Source organism: Alligator mississippiensis, chromosome 3 (assembly GCF_030867095.1).
Source record: "Alligator mississippiensis isolate rAllMis1 chromosome 3, rAllMis1, whole genome shotgun sequence".
NCBI classification, from domain to species: domain Eukaryota; kingdom Metazoa; phylum Chordata; order Crocodylia; family Alligatoridae; genus Alligator; species Alligator mississippiensis.
Window position 1 is genome coordinate 224,660,954 of NC_081826.1, and position 20,315 is coordinate 224,681,268.

General features: G+C 41.4%; 1 protein-coding gene across 3 annotated transcripts in view; it reads right to left on the minus strand.

Annotated features, from left to right (window-relative positions):
- Nucleotides 1–20,315, minus strand: part of COMMD10 (COMM domain containing 10) — a 212,493-nt gene that overhangs the window by 81,659 nt on the left and 110,519 nt on the right. Inside the window, exon 6 of one of the 3 annotated variants that reach the window (XM_019484604.2) lies at nucleotides 15,277–15,303. The exons of the other annotated variants lie outside the window; for them this stretch is intronic. Coding sequence (XP_019340149.1) covers nucleotides 15,277–15,303 — 27 coding nt within the window. The remainder of the gene's footprint in view (nucleotides 1–15,276; nucleotides 15,304–20,315) is intronic. 3 annotated transcript variants of the gene reach the window in all.

Here is a 20,315-nt window from a genome sequence, read left to right on the forward strand (position 1 = left end):
GGGGGGGTTGGGACCGGCACAAAAGGGGTAACGTGGGGGGAGAGGGGCAGGCAGCTGAGGTAAGCTACCTGACCCTCTCAGTGCCTGCCCCACTGCCTGTTTCTTACCATCTTCCCTGTCATGTACCCTACCACCTGCCCCATTACTGCCCCCTCATCACCTCTCCTCTCACCACATTTAGAAACCTGACATTATGCAGTTTCTTTTGAAACTGTTGGCCTAGAAATATCAGAATTGTTTCTTTTTCCTTTCTAAAGATGTACATTCAACCATTTCAGGCTGGACATAAGGAAAAACTTCTTTACAATCCAAGCCCCCAAGAGCTGGAACAGACTGCTGGCAGAGGTAGTGCAAGCACCTACTCTGGAGTCCTTTAAGAGTCAACCAGACGTTTATCTTGCTGGGATCCTGTGACCCCAGCTGACATCCTGCCCCTGGGACAGGGGGCTGGACCTGAACTTCTGAGGTCCCTTCCAGCCCTAATGTCTATGAAACTATGCAATAGTGGGCAAGGGTAATGAATTTAAGATGATCATCCAATAATTAGATTCCATACATGGGAAAGTATCATACATTTATACTTTTTTTGAGTGTAGAATCTAATTGCTGGGGGGTCATCTTATATTTAGGGTCATCCTGTATTCGAGTACATATGGTATGTGCTGCACTGCAAGGAAAACATCCCTGTTTATCACATGGCGTCAGGTTACACAATAAGCTTTTGTTTGTGTTTTTCACTACATCTGCAAACTTGAATTCTAACGTTGTTTCTGGAGAGCTACTAACATTTTTCTTCCATTACACAACTCTTGAGACTTCTGGACAAACATGCTGATAGGAACCTATCACACAGAGAGGCTAGTGCAACCCAGCTGAATAAGACACATGGTTCTGCCCTTTAAGTACAGCCCTGCCCATTGCTGACTGTTTCAAGTCATGGTGAGCCACGACACTGAACACATTTTGACTTCCTCTTCACTCCCACTGCTGAGCTGTGCCTTTCTTTCCCGTTTCTTCACCAGCCTTAAATGCCTGTCAAACATCACCAAGCAGGGCCCCAAATAGTTCAACAAAAATCCCCCTGTTGCCCCCTCTACCAGCCTGGCGTGTATGATTAGTATGGCCCCACCCCCCATGAGGTAGAGCCAAACCAGGTTGCCCTGCACCTGATCTGAATATAAATTTTTGGAGCATCCAAGGACTTGTGGAATACCCAGTTCCACCCATGAGTGGGGGCTAATTAGTACATGGATCCTTTGTTGGGGGGTGTCTGGGGTACACACACATACTGAGCAGTGCTAAGCTGTGGGGTCACCACGGCTTGAAATTCTGCCGACTCTGGTGGGGCCCAGCCCAATTAACTATGTGGTAAATTATGAGTCTGTGGCTTTGAACTAATATCATGCATAGTTTGTCCTACGTATTTAAAAACAAAAAAAGAAGTTTGTCCTACATATAAGCAGGTACCAACGTTCTGCTCAAAACTGTTTATGGAATACCTGTGCTAAAATTTGCAAGTTTATAAAAAAAGTAACATGCATCAATTATGGATGAACTAAGTGCATGGGTACTATATGCAAATTGCCATAGCCATGTTTAATTTCAAGGTTACTGTTTTCAAATTTGCTCCTCACTACCATGTGCTAAGGGAGAACGAGGTCTGTCACTAAGAAGGGGGGTGGGGCTGCTAGAGGGGAAAACGTGGGGAAAAGCAGAGAGCAAAGGGCTACCTGAAAGCCCCAGCTTTATTTTCCCTGATGTAGCAGTGGGAGGGGGAAAATTCAAGGCAGAGCTCCAAAAAGAAGATTCTATGCCTAGAAAATTATAACACATTTTCCATACATAGAATCTAATTATTGAGGGGTCATCTTATAATCAGGGGCAGCATGTATTCAAGTAAATATGGTTTTCCTCCTTTGATTAAAATGCAGCAGGTAGAGCGGTTCCTAAAACCTAAGCACACTGAACAATACTTCATTTTATTTTAGGACAAAAAAAAATGAATGATCAAAAATTCTAGCCTCTTAGCCATCCCCTACAGCTCCTCCCTCACCTCCAGTGTGTTCCATGAAGCTTTGCAGCCAGGCAATGTTGCTGCCTGACCTGCCAGCAATAAAATGCTTTGCTTATATAGGCAGCCCTGAATCTAAAATGGCTGCCACAATCAGGCACCTGCTGGCTGCTTGGCTTAGGTCTTAAAGTGGCAGGCACAAACAGTGCCCTACCAAAGGGGGGGAGGGGGTACAGACAGGAAAAGCTATCACGCAAATGAAGAACAACAAAGCAAGTAGTCCGGATGGAATGCCACCTGAAATTTATAAGCAAGGTGGAAAAAAAAAAATCTCTCTCATTAACTACATATTATTATGAAAATCTGGAAACATGAACAGATTCCTAGTGGCTTGTGAGATGCCAGAACGGTTACCATATTCAAGACAGGAGATAGATCAGATTGCAGCAATTACTGTAGTATTGCATTTCTGCCTATAAGCTAGGAAGATATTCACCTGTATTTCCAAGCTTGATGCTTATCTTGCCGGGGTGATCTGACCCCAGCTGACTTCCTGCCCCTTGGGCAGGGGGCTTGGACCGGATGATCTCGTGAGGTCTCTTCCAGCCCTAATGTCTATGAAATCTATGAACAGACGCACTTTCCTCACAGAGGAGATTCTACCCGAGTCCCATTGTGGTTTGAAACCACACTGGAGGTACAACAGATGTGATATTTGTTACTAGACAGTTCCCGAAGAATTGCCATGAGGAACACAAAGATCTTTATATGACTTCCATTGACCTAACTATTGCCTTTGATTCAATCAACAGAGGCACTCTATGGAAAGATCCTGCTGCTATCTGGATGCCTGGCAAAACGTGTTACTCTTATCAGACTTTTTTACAAAAACATGAAAGCAACAGTCCTAAGTAATGGTTCAGAAATGAACCCTTTCATTATTAAAAGCAGAGTCAAGCAAGAACATGTGGTTGCACCAACCCTCTTTTCTATCTAAATTGCAGATACTGTGCACCTCATTGCTGAGAGACTTCCATCTCGAGTCAGCATCCAATATCACATGGACAGGAATCTCTTTAGCCTCAACTAGTTAACTTAAATGCAAGATAATCAACACCTCCACTACTGATCTCCAATAAGCTAACAATTGTGCTGTGTGTTCCCACCCAGTTGAAGAGCTCCAAGTAACTCTTGACTGCTTCTGTGAAATGAAATGCGCGGACTCACTATCTACTACATGAAAACCAAGACACTTTGCCAACCCACCATAAACCACCCAGCTGTTCCTCCACATATTACAATTAGAGGGCAAACCTTGGAAAATGTTAAGCATTTCCCCTACCTGGGTAGCCACCTTTCCCAAAAAGTAATCATAGACAACAGTATTCAACATCAGAATAAATCTCCCTGTGCTAGACATCTCTGAAATAATGTCTTTGATCATCATGACTTTGGGAGCCAAACCAAGCTTCTTGTCTAATAGTCTGTTTCATCCCTATCCTGTTGTATGAATGCAAAACTTGGACAACGTATCGGAAACAACTGAAAGCTCTGGAACATTACCATCAGTGATGTTTTCAGAAAATATTTCATATCAACTGAAAGGACAGAACAATGAATGTCAGTGTTCTGGCTCAAGCAAACACCATAAGCACTGAAGCCATATTTATATGGCACCAAGTACATTGGACAGTGTAACAGGTCCCCTGCCATTACTGAGAAGGAGGAGGGAGCCCAAGGCCTGTGGGCCAGCCCAGCCCTGTGAACAGATTTGATGGGAGAAGAGATCTAAATAAGATGTCTGCCCGCCTCAGATGTGGACAGTGATGGACAGACTTGGGGTAGAAAGAAAGGGTGACCCAGGGAGAAACTCAAAAGCCCACAGCTGAGTCCAGAAGAGGTAATTTGACCCTGGAAGCTGAGGGCCAAATCTGCAGATAACTGTCGCTGATGATGCACTGCAAGCCTGGTATGTCAGAAAGCTGCAATTGAGGGCTAAGGTCTGGCAGGGGAGTGGAGTCAGGGTGGACGGTGATTGCTTTAAAAGGCCAGCAGGATTAGAAAATCGAATGATGCAGCCAGAATGCTGAGGGTTCATTTATAGACAGAGGGCTCATGTTTTGGTTTGCGTTTTAACTGGTGGTTTGTGGAAGGGACTAAGGGGTGGTTTGGAGGTCCCATTAATGCCCAAGAGGCATGTGGCCACCTTGAGCCCTGCCAGGGGGCAGGTTCAAGGCACAGACTGGGGCCAGAGAGCCCAGAAAAAGGCAGAGCCTGGGGCCGGAGCAGGGCTAAGGCAGGGCCAGGGGGCTCAGACAGAACTAAAGCAGGCTCAGTGCCCAGAGCAGGGCAGAGACAGAGGCAGGGGGCCCAGAACCAAGGTAATCAAGATAGGAGTTGGTACCCAGACCACCAGATCCAACACAGTGGGCCTGAGCTAGAAGGCCCAGCTAGAGAAAAGGAGCAGAGGCAGAAAAAGGCCAAGGCCCCAACAAAGGAATGATGGTACAGTAAAATCTGTGAGGCATGGGCATGGAGAAAGGGATAGTCAGAGCCAAGTAATTAGCCTTTAAGGCTGAGAGCAGGTACACCTGAGCTCAAGAGTGTGAGATCAGATCAGGTTTGGGAAGCCCTGTGGCAGCCTCCCTTTTTCTAAAAGATAATAACATCAAGGTGTGGCAGATGAGTGAAGGGGGAGATTGCCCAAAGACAGCCAGGTTGGCAAGGGCTGAGGGGGTTCTTGGCACATTACAGCCACCTCTGGAGCAGAACATGGTTACAGACAGAACATGTTATACGGATGTCTGACAACCAGCTCCCAGAACAGGTCTTGTACCCCCAACTAACCAGTGATCACTGCTCTAGAGAGGGCAAAACCAGAGATACAAGGACACCTCGAAGACCAAGCTGAAGAAATGCAATATTAACATCAATGCCTGGGCGACTCAAGCACCGAATCGCCCTCAACGGTGTTGTGATGTACAACAAGGCATCAATCATCTTGAACAAACTTGTCTCACTAGGGAGGTGTAGACAGATGAGAAACAAAGGGAAAGAGCTGTGTGTGACCTGACATCACTCAGATTTGCTCCTTCCTCCCAGAACTATTTGCCATGTCTACAGTTGAACATGCGTTTCTTGGAACAGCCTCCTCAGACATCTCTGGACTCACCGGTGACCTCCCTGTTAACTGGAAGACTGTCATCCTTGTATCGCAGGACTGCTGATTACAAAAATCACCAAGACTTCCTTGAGAGTCTGAGGCCACCTTACCTACTTCTGCCTTTTATTTATTTGTTTTTTCTCTTGTAAAACTACCATGAACAGAAAACAACAGTCATGCTTAGCCATGGGACTAAGCATATAACCATAAAGTCTTGGGTGGGAACGGGATAGGGTCATATCCCATGACAGTCTCTGCTAAGAAAAATCTCTCTATTAAAAAAAAAAAAAGGCACCCAGCCAAGAGGAGGCTCTTCTGGGCTTAAATGGAACAGTGGTCCCTAAAGAGTCTGATCATGCAGATAAACTCTAGTGTACGGTACAGAAACAGCAAATGCACTCTGAACTGTTGAGACAGCTTTACTTTATTACTTTCATTATCTCTACTTAAAACACAATCTTTTGGAAGTATACATTGGAACAGATTTACTTGTGGATGTATTCATTCCTTTTTCAGCGGCTTATGTGGAGGAAAAGAGAATCTGCATATAATCATCCTAAGAACAGTTTCAAACTACTTCCAAAAAAAAAAAAAAAAAAAGATTCAGGGGTTTCTCCTCTGTGGGCTCTGACCTCAAGACCAAAAGAATTGCCTTGTTCCCAGGAGATGAATGAGGAGAAATCTCTGAGCTTCTTAGGCCCTTTCTTGTCCTTTTCAGAGACTTTACAGTGAAAAGATTTGCATTATGGCAATCTTCCCTGCACCTCGTTTCTTGTTTTCCTGGGAAAGCCAAGCCTTTGAAATTTTCTTCTATAGAGCAGTGACCCCTGCAGTCAAAATCTGTAGAGCTCTTCCTTAATGCCTTCTACCTGCTTTCCCAATTTCTGAGATATACAGGGAAAAGAGGGGGGAAATAAAACACTCACAACTTTGACAAAGAGTACTCTGATTTCACAGGATTCTCTCCTGTGTGGGACAAGGAGAGAGTTGCTTCCATGTTTGAAAAGAATCAAATACTGCTGAAAAAGGGATCTAAAAGAAGAAACGTATTTCCTGCTGTGCTACAGAAAGTTAGAAGGTTTGTGTTTATTTTTAGGTGGACCTTGAACTTTACAGAACCTCTCTACTCCTTCCTAAAAAGATCTGGAGTGAGGTATAGTGAACCATAAACTGAAGATCAGTTGGCAGCATGATGCTATTGGAAAAAAGGTAAATCTCATTCCCAGATGTTTTGACAGAAGTGTCATATAAAGGACACAAGAGGTAATTTCCCCCTTTGGATTAGTGAGATTTTAGCTGGCATACTATATCCAATTTTAGGTGACATGGTTTAAGAAAAGTAAGCAAACTGAAAAGTGCCCAAAAGAGAGAAGTAAAAATAACTAAGGATTTAGAAAACAAGATCTATGAGAAGAAGGTTGAAAGAACAGAATTTGTGTAGTCTAGGAATGAAGAGTTGGATGGCAGTAGCCATGATAGTATAGTAAGTATGCAAGAAACATCAGGTCACCTGAAGGAAAACAACGTCTGAAAATGTGTCCAACATATCTCCCAGCTACACAGTTGGTCCAATGAAAAATATCACCAAAAAAAATCTTACTTCCAAGGAAAGAGGAGACAGGGGTGGGGATCGTATATGAGCAGCATTCTAAGCCTTCAAATAACATACAAGATCGTTATATACAAGGAGGTGCACAGCTGTTTTCCATGTTCACAGAGGGAAATTGACTTAATTCACAACAGATAAATTCCAGTTACACGCTAAAAAAAATTTTCTAACTAAGAACTGTGAAATACTGGAAGAGGCAGTTTATGAACTCACAGAATCTCAATCACTCGAAGCTTGTAAGAACACAGCCTGGGACGATCTAGGTATAATTGATCCTACCTGAGAAAAGGAAGATGAACTAGGTGATTTCCTGAGGTCCCTTCAAGGCCTACGATTCTATAATAAGCTCTTGCTCAAGAGAGAGTCAAGAGAAAACTTCATATGGAACAGACAGGACTCAATGAACGAAGGCATGTTACGCAAGTATTGATTCATACCTTGTTCAACAGGAAAAATGAACAGAAATAAATGGGAAACTAACAGCTTGTACAGAAACTCTCCTGGGAGTGATTTAACCCTGGTTGCTCCCAGGTTATTCTTCTGGAGTGGCCATTTTTACTGTGGGAGAAAATGTCTAAACATTCGTTCACTTCTGTCTGGTCTCCCAGGAGAAAATGAATGTCTGTAGAACACCTAAGAAGCCTCTAAGTTTCTCCAAGTCATCTCCCTCTCCAAGGCTGGCAGGGTGGAGATGAAGGGGAAAAAAATAGGGTGCCATGGCTGTCCTGCAGCATAACCAGGGTTCACTTTCCTTGGTAGGCCTGGTATGTCCAAGCCACTGCAGGAAAGGAGTCTAACTAGCCAAGGAGTCCAACATGCTCTTTTCTGGCCTGTTCTCTGTTTCTCTGCCAAATAGGCAGGCCTTAGCCACGTTGCATTGGAAGCTACTACAGCCCACTCACTATCAAAAGCTGTACTTCCAACAAGCTTGCTGGATGACAACCCAGTAACTCTTCCCCATTTGGTTGCTTTGGCTTTTTTTCTGGTTGTTATGAGTAGGTCTAAGCTATGTGGGCCTGCAGCTTCTGGCAACAAGGTGATCTGGCTGGGTCTTGAGAACATAGTCATTCTCAAGCTGTCATGACCAAACAGCTTGGTTCTGCTTCCAAAGAGCTGTAACAACACACATCATAAATGATCTCTAGGGCAGTGGGTCCTCAACCTTTTTTATATCAGGATCCATTTGTAAACGACATTGATGGCCAGTCATGACCCAGTACCCCCCAATCCTGACCCGCTGCCCCCTGCCCCCAGGCCCTCAGTGTGTGGGGCAGTGGGTGGATATGTGTAGTAGAGGAGGTGTATGGGGCAGGCTGGAACTCTGATAGCCTGCAAGGGAAAAGCCACAGTTTCCTATGTTTTTCTCCATTTAAAAAATTTGTCGATCCATTTTTAAAGTTTGTTCATAACCCTTTCATATATTCTTGTGCCCCACTTTTGGGTTGTGAAACACTGATCTATGGAAAAGAATGAATGAATTTTAAGTGGGAACTGAAAGTTTCCCCAAGGTTAAAGTCTGCCTTTGCACACCATTATTTCAAACTATACTCTTAGCAGATTAACACCAATAACCAAAAGAAATAGCAAGAATATTTCCATAATTGTTTTTAAAAAAATCTGATCGTAATAGAACTCCTTCCCTCTCTCACCAAAACACATCAACAAGTGTTACTACAGGGTTTACAGCTCTCTTCAAAACACTTTTTCCCCTCACGGAGATAAATTAAATACATCCAATATATAACATCCACACATGGATTTCAACTCCTTCAAGTAGCAGCAGACATGCAATTCATTTTATAGTTACACAGAAAGACGCAATGCAAAGCAACAGCAGCAGAGAAGTAGTACCCAGGGCACTGCTGCAGACTGTGCAGCAGAAGCAAAATTTATAAGATAGTGTGGCATAACAACAATAACCGGCATGTGACTTGGTAAAGAGACAATGTGTTCCTTGGTTACTATTCCTTGTCCAGAAAGCTTTCACATTTTCAAAAATGCCTAACTTAGATTGTATTACGAATCTACCCAAGTTTAAATAAATAAATAGATAAATGAATACAGCATTACTAAGCTGATTCCAATTCAGAGACAATCATACAGAACTTGCTTGTTAAACCAACGTTCAGGATGATTTTGGCCTAAGAGAGACTTTCTTAATTTGATCAAAAAAACCCTGCCCCATGTCTTATTACAAAACTGAAACATCTGATCATTTAGCTGTATTCCTTTTACATATTAATGTTTCTCTCCTTACATAGTCAGCCATTTCCTTCCCCAAATGCTAGGTTTTCTTCATTTTTATTTTTAAACTAATTCCTGGCCCAAATCAGCAATCCTTAACAATCTGAAGCATGAGAGTTTCCCAGCCAAATACATACCACACCTGCAAAATCACACAAAGTCTTAAACAGACACTTTCATAGATATGATTACCATATTCACTAAAATCTACGATGACCCTGAATTTAAGTAAACCCCCAAATAATTAGATTCTATACTTGGAAAAATGTATAAATGTGTTATCATTTTCCATGTATAGAATCAAATTATTGGAGGGTTGTCTTTGATTTAAACCCCCTACTGCTGCAGGGAGGCAGAGTAAGGAGGGCAGGCAGTGTGGGAAGGTCAAGCAGCTTGCCGTCTCTTGTACCTGCACCTCTTCAGCCTGTTTCCTATTCCCCCCTTACCCTGCTTCATACCAGCAGGCTCCATCCCGATTCTAGCCTGGGGCACAGCACATGGCCCCAGACTACCCCTTGAGAGCAGCTGTGCAGGCTATGCACTATTGCAGGGCTAAGCTTGGGCTGTACTCAGTGCTCCAGGCTGCAATGTGGATGGAGCCTGATGGTGCAGATCAAGGGTAAGTGGGGAGAGGAGAGGGGCAGGTGGGAGAGCAGAGGCTGCATGGGGGTGGGGAAAGATGAGGGAAGAGGCTGCAAGGGGGGAGACAGTGGGGTGCAGAGGTGGCAGTGGGGGCGGAGACACAACAGCTGAGGCTATGACCCCAACCCTGGTTAGGGGCTGGAACCAAAGCTATAGCAGCTACTTTCCCCCCTACCATCCTTGTACTTGATTCTAAGACAAAAGACTTCCTCCCCCATGTTATATGGGGGGGAAACCTCATCTTAGAAATGAGTGACTATGGTAACCATTTAATATATGATAATTTTATAAATATATATAATTTCATTTATAAATATGTACTGAATGTATTACATGCATATTATATACTATTACATATTATATAAATTGAAAAAAAGATTTCAAAACTCTACAACAAAGAAGTGAAAGTACACACTGAATTTGTTTAGTAATAGTATTTTAGATGTCCTTACAAGTAAAATTGTAGTAGAGAAGTCACAGAAATTAATGTCAAACAAATTAATTCACAGCACTGATTTACAGCAAAGCAGTTGCAAATGCCAAGGTACAGACTGTGGAGGTACAGGTAATTGTATCAGACAGGGTAAGTTACCCATAAGTTATTTATGTCTTTTTATTTCTGCAGGCAGGGACCTCAGATCCTAGCTAATGTCTCAACCATCTTAAATCCAGCCTTGGCTCTTCAGAAAATAACATAACAAATCATGGTAAGAACACAGCCACAATAAAACAGAAGAGCGGAGGATAGGGATAGTAAGGTTAAATTATCAAAGTGTGAAGAGATAATTTTAGAGAAAGATCTTGCTTCAGCTATAAGCTTTTTATTATTTATGGTTCTATAAAAGTCATAAAAAAATGAATGATGGAATAGTCATGAAATAAACAAATGAAAAGCAAATGTTTTTACAGGTGTGTGTTTATTAAGAACTGCCTTCAAAATCAGGCAATATTTTACAATAACTTTGAATCTATTTTAAATTTGCATTTAACACATATATTCCACGATAACCACCATGTTAATATCCTATATTTTCCAAGCCCCGATACAAATTGCAAAACTGAATAAAGTTAATTTATATAAGTGGATTCATTTAGCTACTCCACAGCATTCCCATAGTAAGTACGTTGAGAAACAGACACAAACAAATAAGTAAAAAATGAAAATTGTAATTAGAGTCGAAGGGGAAAAAAATTAAGAGTACTGAAGTGACTTAGGAGACTAAGTTTCAAATTGCAAAATTACTACAGTTCTAAAATTTCTGTCACCTATGAAAATGGTCATCACTTTCTCTGAGGTTATTAATATCTCAGGAAGTGTAAAAGTGACTGGCAAATAACAAGGGTCTCAGCTGTATGTTGGTAGCAGTAAGGGAGGGGAGGGGGTCACTGTCAGACTGATGGATAATAGCTTCCCCTGTGAAATGCAGATTCCACTAAGGTTCTGCCCAGAAAAACATCCCAACAATTATTTTTAAAAACCCTTTCCTCATGACATATATAAGGGAACCAAATGGTGGTAATTTTTGTTTGTTGTTCATTTTAATTTGATTTTGTACTGATTATGTTGGTTTAGTTGGTTGCTTTTATTTTATTTTGTTTTGTCTTTTGTTTTTTAAACAGTGGAAATGTCTGTGGAAATCAGTGGAAATTTTAAAATTTAAACAGTGGAAAAATGCATGGAAATTTTGATTCTATCTTAACTTTTTTCCCCCCTGAATGTCATGAGGTTTTTTGGATGTACTTTGTTGGCTTCAGGATTTTATTTAGGGGCTGATGACACCGTGATTTAATAAATACATCCTGATATTTATTGAAATAAATAGGTGCAAACAAAAAAATAAAATCGGATGCCATGATTTCCAAAGTATTTGTCTAAATTAGGTTCCTAAATTCATATCTAAACAAACATCTAAATAATTGTCCTGATTTTCAAAAGTGCTGAACATCTAGGCCTTGCTGAACTCATCCAAAGATGAACATACTAGATCTCAGGTAAATCTCATGTCTATGATTATTGATGGCTCATGGGTTTCTTTTTTCTGCCAGCATGTGTACATCCTGGAGAATCCAGCAATATCAAGAATGTTATGGATCTGTCATGACTCACCTCCTACAGGGCACTTTAGGATGTACCAAGACCCAGCTTTTAGTCTCTTGGCAATTCTGGAAGACCTAAATGGGCTATGACATCTCTTCATGAACCACATGTGCCCAAACCAAGAAAACTTGAACTTGGTCAGGTAGTCTCCTCTAGTTATTAAACACCTCAGACTACCACAGTCAACACTTTTAGTGGATTTCATTATGGACCTCTCACGTTCTAAGAACTCCTCCATGATCCTAGTTGTGGTGGATGCATTAACTGAGATGGTCAATTTTATCCCTGGCCAGTCTCTTCCCCACTGCCAGCAAAATGGCTGACCTATTTCTGAGGCATATATCTGACCTACATGGCTGCTCATCTCAGGTGCTCTCCAATCATGGCACCCTAGTTTATTTTGCATTTCTGGCATGAGTTCTGTAAGGTCCTGAGTGTGGAACCTCTTCACTCCTCTGCATACCACCCTCAGACTAATGGACAAATCGAACATGTAAGCCAGATTCTTGAACAGTTCTTCAGGTGCTTTTTAAACTTTCACCAGGATAATTGGGTGACTTTGCTCTCTCTAGCAGAATTTGCATTACAACATTATCTATACGTTCGCAAGCCAAACCCCCTTTTTCTCCATCCTCAGTTTCACCCAGCACTGTCTACTTTCCCATGGGTCCCTACAGTGAACAACCTTGTATCCCATCTTGCACAGGTTCAATGAGACCTAAAGACCCACCTCGATGCAGCCAAGAACACATAAAAAGACTAGGCTGACTGATGTTGGCAGCCTGCCCCACCATTTCAATTTGCAACAAGGCCTGTCTGGCTCTCTTCAAAAACTATCAGCTAAACTGGACCACCAGTATGTGGGCCCATTTAAGGTTGTGGAACAAATAACATTCAAGCTTCAGCTGCCTGGGACACTGAAAGTGCACTTCATTTTCCTCAAATGTTTCAGTGAGAACCCCTTCCCTGGGAGTCTGGACCCTTCCTGCTCCCTGTCTTGCGATAGTGAAAAGTCACAGGTATTAGACTGGGGATGGGCAAAATGGTGGATCCAACCAGTGGCTGGACTCCATTTCCCAGCAGTCCCTACCCACATCACTCCTGGCCAGTATCCGTGGAGACCCCAGGAACAGCGGAGCCATGACAGCATGGGACCACAAAACCCAAATCTGCTGCTTCCAGGGTCTCCATGGACACCAGCTAGGAGCACTGCGAGCAGGGTGCGCAGCTGTTCCAAGTCCAAGATCTTGTGGCAGTGGCAGCACAGGGCTAGGGCTCCAATCCATTTCCTGCTAGCAAAACCTGAGCTCGTCACAGCTCTGCCCTGGCTGCCCCCCCTCCCAAGATCCCAGGGTCTCCCCAACCCCACCCACCCATTTCATTCCTGTCTGCAGACCCATCCCAGCTGCCTGGCCATGAACCCTGCCCACATGGGTCCTGCCCCCCACAGTGTGTGGGGGGTGAATGGGCCAGGGTGCCCAGGCAGTGGGGCTGGGTCCAGTGGCAACAGCCAGAAGAAATTACCACTGCAGGAGCTGCTACAAAATGGAGTCTGACACAGGCACAATTTGGCCCACAGACTGGACTTTGCCCACCCCTGTATTAGACTCTAAACTCATCTGAGGCAAGCTCCACTACTTGATCGACTGGGAGGTCCTCAAGAACAATCTTGGAAACCAGCCGACCATGTTTATGCACCCAAACTAGTGCAAGACTTCCATCAGAAGCACTCAGAAAAGCCAGGTCCCAGGCCACCTGGAAGACAAAGGGGGGGATGGGGGGGCGGGGGGGCGGGAAGGGTTACTGTCAGGGCCTCTGATCAAGCATGCCCAGCTGGGCCAAGCACCTGAGTTACCACACCTGGGCTAATGTGACTGTTTTAGGTCTCTGCAACTGGATTGGTGACTGAAAACACTACGAACCCCTTTTAAATGCACCTACAGCACACTTTCACACAGTCTCAGTCTGTTCCGTCAAGGCTCGCATTCACTGTTCTCTCTGGTTCTCCTGGCTCCTGTCTCAGCTTGCTTTTCCTGACCCTAACCGCAGATCTCTCCCATAGAACTTGGTACTGGCTCTCTGAGCAGCACAGAGTTAGTAGGAAGTTGCCCAGCACTGGCATAGCTCCTAGCTGATCAGCCCCAGCATGGGCACGGGCGCACACAAAGCCTTCCAGTTCTTCAGGCAGATCCAACTCACAGCTTATATGTTACTGACCCCTGTCTAAGACAACAAACAAAGTATCAAAAGCGGAGGAAAGAAATACTGTTAATACATCTAACTACTTTTAGATACTTTAATATGCATTGCCTTTTTCTTTTTAAACAGATCAGGCTGGTAGCCCCTTTTAATAAGTTGGCCCAATACTTTCCTTAATAAGACCCTTTTCCACTTATAAACAACTTTGCCAAATTTCAACTACTGGAATATAGGTTTTGTATATTAAGTGTCTTTCTCAGGTTGGGGGGGGGGGGGCAGGGGGAAGAAGTTGTTTTGTTTTAAATGAATTTCAGCCAAAATGGTCCATCTGTTTCAAGAATGAAGTATGCAAAGTAAACGCACAGTTTTGTCCATGTTAAAGTCTGGTGACCTTTGTTTTGTGCTTTATGTCCTTAACTCTGGCATGTCCATATTATTAAATGGAGGGAGCAAAGAGCAGACATTTAAAATTTGGCAGAAAGATGTTTTTTGTGCTAAAGAGAAATCTGGCCAAGTCACAAGCCTCTGACAAACTGAAGCCCATACAAAAGGGCATACTTTTTAGATGTCAGTGGCTATATTTCTCATGCTCCAGCCTGGAGCTGACTGGATTTTTACAACTATACTTCTTAGCCGCGCATCTGAACTGATCACAGGTATCTCTCTGTGACCCCTTTCTTACTGACTGAAGCAGGATGGAGGAGGGAAGCTACCTAATTTCAAAGCAGACAGAACAAAAGACAGACTTGAGAGGTGGGGCGAGGAAGTTTGAAAAATGGAATTTTGGGGTGACCAAGATTGGAGGGTGGCACAGGAGGAAGAAGAAAAAGGAAATTGGGCAGTGGACTTGAGGGAGGGCAACACTGTGACCACCTGGACAAAGCTGCTAGACCCAGAACAAAGGGGAAAAGACAAACTGACCAGGCAAGGAGTCTAGAGAGAGTCTGTGAAGGAAAATGGGATCAGGTAAGGAGCCAAGTGAAAGAATAAAACTAAGAACTGATGGGGCAGGGAAGAAAAGGCAGAGGTATGCACCAGGAATCTAACATTTTAATCTGTGATTTTATAACTTTAGCATTTTTCATTGGGCATCACCTTGTGTAACTTATTTACTGTCATTAGACTGAACTCTACCAAGTCCCCCTCTCCACCTATTCATTATTAGATGTTTGATTTGTGTCTTTTTTTCCCCCTTCTCTCTTTTGCAATAACACACTTTTTAAAACAGCTTAGGTAGTCTACTTTTCACTACCCACTATCATCATCTGTTTATATGAGTGGAAAACTAAGAAGATTTACTGGTAATTTACCTGTGAAGACTCTTTCATTTCTTGTACCTACAGGGAGAAAAATCTGCAGTCAAGCTCCCCATAACAGTTTTCAGAGCACCTCTCAAATTTATGCATATGTGCATCTTTCAAAAGACATTTTACTTTCTTCTGCCTTTTTGACATTTATAAAAGACCTAGTTTCTCTGCAATTACCATGGTGGAAAAGTATCTTGAATGTCAGAAGTAATTTTACCCAGACACAATGTCTGGTTCCCAATAATGTGCAAGCCCTCATGTCCCTAGGTAAAAAAACAAACAAACTAATTCTTCATGTGTATGTGAGTGCATGTGTGCATGCACTTTTTTTTTTTTCTTTAAGAGAAACGACATGATCCTGGTAAAAAAAAATAATTGAAACGCTGAAAGTACTAGTGAAGGCTTTGCATCATCAATCAGGTTATTAAATGTGTGCTAACATACTAGGATGAGCATGCATAATGATGTACAAAATATCACAAATGAGACTACAAAATACAGGACAAACTAGTTTACATACATTCATTTAAAAAATGATAAATCTCTTTTCACCTTCAAGCCCATCATGCCTTTGGCTGATAACTAGTCCAGTATCCTTGAGCTTAACTTTGCCAGACATGTTTAGATGCTAAAATTACATATCTAGAGTTGTATTTAACAACAAAGTGCTACTGCTGACCTAATTAAAACAAGGCAATTTTACAAAATATTTCATTAATGGTGGGAAAAAAAGGGGGGGGAGGGGAGACTGATTTTTTTTTTAAGACAAGTCTTTCATACATATTATTCATGCTATAAATAAACTGAGATTAAAAAAACAGTGAAAAAAGAGTATTTTTTTAAAACTTTATAGGGATCATAACAAATTGTATTGGCCTTCTTTTAAGAAGACCTCAATTAACAAATTTCAGGAAAAAATGTAAGACCAGGATGGTTCCCTTAACATAGGCAACACAGAATCTACAAAAAAAAGTTATGAGTTAAATGTGCTGCATTTAGCTGTGTATGAGTAAACAGACTCACTTATGAAATAACTGAAAATGTAACCTCAAAATGGACATGCTAAAACAAAAGCTTGAAAAAGCAGTCACACTCCCTGAAGTCAATTAAGGAACAATTTTCAGGTGTACAAAGCAATGAACTCAATTAAGGTAATTAGTTGCATCTATTCCTGTGACAAAAAGATGAAATTACATCACTGCCAGTACTGCCAACTGGGTGGTAGACAGTAATCTGTGACTCTAATTTTACAGTACATTGCAGGATCAGTAAGTAACACATAACTCGATTCATTTGAATAATTTAGTGAGCAACTTGGAAGCTAGGCAGGCTTTTCTTCAACATTTGCAAGCAGGTTGTTTATACAGGAATATGTAACAGTGTCTACAAGTAGCAAAGCATCTGAAAACCTAAAGAACTAATGAAAACTTGAACCAGATGGTCAGTTCAGAATCTTTGTGTAAATATAACTGCAGCAGATAACTAAATATGAAATATATTACTGCTAGAGACTCCTTTCCCTTTAAAACCTCCAAATTAGCATGTCCTTTTATTCTCAAATTTGGATCCGTTTAAACAGTATTAAACTTGAATGATTTTTAAATCACACAAACCCACCCAGTTCAGCTATTCATAAAGCTCATACAATAAAAGACTAATTTCCAGTGATATTGCAGCAAATTACTTTTAAAAAATATCTGGTAAACAGAAAGAATATACTAAATGACAGCTAACACATTTTAACCAAATCAGACCCATGAAAGTACTGTACCAAATATGTGCTGACAGAAAAATGAGAGAGAGACAGAAATGGTAGACAAGACTCTTAATGACAATTTGATTTTTTTATAATTACAGTTATTTGCTCTAAAATTTCATTGGAATTTAGACAGAAAAAAATCATTACATTTTCCTTAACTCTATAAATGACAGCATGCTTTATGTTTTCTGACGTTTTATATTGTAGAAAAACACACTGAGTCTTTGGCTTCTCTTATATAAACTAGTGTACGCCAAAACTCTCACAACTCACAGGTGTCCCGCTAATGTAAAGCCATGTGAAAGAAAAATTTGGGTCTTATGTGAAAATAAATTTCAGGCCCTTTTATACCACCCTGAACTAATACTGAAGTTCTAGTGAATCTAGTTGTGTCCTTCTTTCAAGAGAACCAGCTGCAAAGATGTTCAGTGACTGCCTAAAAGCCACTGCACCTCCATTCCTCTCTGGTTTAGCAGCTACTCCTATAATCTGTTCTCAACTTTCACTGAGTTGATGTGGCCAACAACAAGACAGGAGGTTGGAAGGAAGCTGGAACTGCAGTAGGAGAAGAGCCAAAGTGGGAAGAAGGATGGGATAGAAAATGAAGTATATCCTCAGCCACTTCCTTAATAGTTTAAGTTGGCTCTCTGGTTGAAGCCTTAAATGAAGAAATGAACTGAAAGTCACAAAAATGTACCACATCTAAAACAGAAATGTCAAAATACATGCAGAGGCTAGGATCGTCTCTCTTGCAGCTTCTCAAGAGTCTGTTTTAGTTGAGCATATGCTCTGAGGAACTTACTTGGAATCTCTCACCATAAAAAAAAAAATTAAAATATACCATAATACTATGAGTAAATGTAATGCAACACGTCTTAACAATTACCCCAAAAATGCAGTAACAATCTATTCATCAAATAAATATAACCTTTAAGTTGTTGTACTTTTCTTACTCTCTCTTTTTCATTTTGCCTTCCTTCCCCCCCCACCGCCTGCCTTCCTTAAACTTATCTACTACAGTTGGTCTCTCTGTTTTGTGCTATTTTATTAATTTTCTACTTTTCTTCCCACATCTATCTTCATTCTCTTCCCAAAGAATTCCCTCTTCTGTTGCAGCTCATTTCAACTTGTTCTTGATGTCTCTGTTTTGTCTTCTTCCTAGTTAGTTTCTTTGCTCAAAATTCCCGGTTCCCTCATATTCATTTTCCTCCCCAAAGTTGCTCACTCTTCCTTTGGCTAACCATAACACCCAAGCTCTAGATGTTATATGCAGTTTAAGACCTTCTCCTCCCTGCCTCCAGGGACATATCTTTAACAGTATTGAGAGTTCCAAAGTGGCTACCTGACTTTTCTGGGCAACGCCAACCAAAACAACAAAGATTTTGAGGATTATTAATTTTCCCTTGTGGTTGTCCTATGTCCTTCTCCCTCAGGATCTTTTTTGTTTCTTCAGCGTCATACCAGATATATTTTCCCACTGCTCGTCTCATTTGTCCCACTTGCCATTCCCCTCTTTTTCCAGTCAACAATAGGTCTTCTCCCCCTATCGTTGGCTGATCTGTAACTAGCCTGAACAGTCTGCTTTTAGCATCTGGGCAATACCAAGAAGGAAGCTACTGTGCTGCTCTCCTCTCTTCTTTGAAAAGAGGACAGAAATTACTTCAGTTTTCCACTGGATAAAAGTGGTAGCCACTGGCTGGTAAGGAGTGGACTATGCCTTTAGCTAGACAGACACAAAAATCAACTTACTACCAAAACATCAGAAGAATGAGGAACAGGACACCCAAATCCCTTAGAATAAATTTTGGCATTCCTTTCAACACTGCATCTTGGGTGACTTCTTAAGCACCTATGCCTAAATACCACTACTGAGCATTTTCATTTTTCTTTTCCATCTAAGTGTTTATGGTTGCTAAGAGAAGAAAAAGTAGATCTACTTACACTGTCAAGCTGGAAGGCAAATTCCACTTGCTCCCCACCAAAAAAAGTGTTACGTGACATTTATAGTGTGATGTCTGGATCCTCATTTGCACTCTGCCTTTGTCAATAATCACCCCATTACTAAAGTGCCTACGATAACCTAAGACATCAATATACAGAGATCTGAATATGCCCCTTTAAAAGCTTATTAAGGCACATCATCTATAAACTTTTATCAAAATAAATATTTGCAGGCTAATTCATATTACAGTTCGGCACGTTCCTGTTAAATGAAATTTCAGGTTGAGTAGATTTCTAAATTAATCTATTAAAATTCAATTCAAATGACTAAAATTACCCTGTCTTAAGATACGGTCCAACTGTCTTGCTCTCTTCTATACTTGAGAGTATTTTTAGAAAAGCATGGCTACTGACTGATGTTAGACTGAGCTTGAATACCCCAGAAGAGTGTTTGGAGTCATCATAATGCCTTCCCCATTATGCTCAGGGCTCAGTCTCCCAAGAGAGTATTAGGAGATTTCTTCTTTTATCTCGACTCTCTTCAGATTGTATTTTGCACTCATTACCACCAACTACCACACTGAAACATCAGTGTGTGCTCCTGGTGTAAGGACAAGATTCACAGTCCAGAGGTATAATGCTCAGCTACTTAAAGACCTTTTGATGCCATAGGAAAAACACTCGACTTAGAGACAACTTCTGCTTCTGTATTTTCTGTATTTTTTGTCCCCAATTCTTTACATTAGTAACGGATATCCCCCTGCTCACTTTATTTCCATTTGATATTATACAAGCATAAAGCTACCCTCATTTAGATGTATCAGTGAATATTTAGCTATGTTATTAGAAACAAAACAATATTATATGCATGCACACTACTGTAATGTTTACCATTTTAAAGGTTTTTATAAATAAGAGATTTGTTTATCAAAAGTTTGTCAATTCTGGTTTCTAGATAATCATCTGCAAGTAAGTGTATTCCCATTGTTACATCATAGTACTTTTCTGAGCAACCAATTATGAGGTCACAAAAAAATAGCAGTTACTTCAACTAAAGAAAACATATTAGAGATAACCTTCAGGAACATCCATGAAAACAAGATGTCTGTTTCCAATGTTAACAACAGGGAAGGAAAAATACAACAAAAATTAGCTGAAAAACTGCCACACTACCGGGACTTCTACAGTGATCCATGAAATAGTCGCATGTCCTACGCATATCTAAGGGTGAGGGAAAGCATAAAGCATTCACTTTCATTGTCCTGGATAAGATGACTAGAATATATGGAGGACAGCTTTACTGGGGAATGAAAAAAAGAACAAACCACATTTCTTCTTTCCT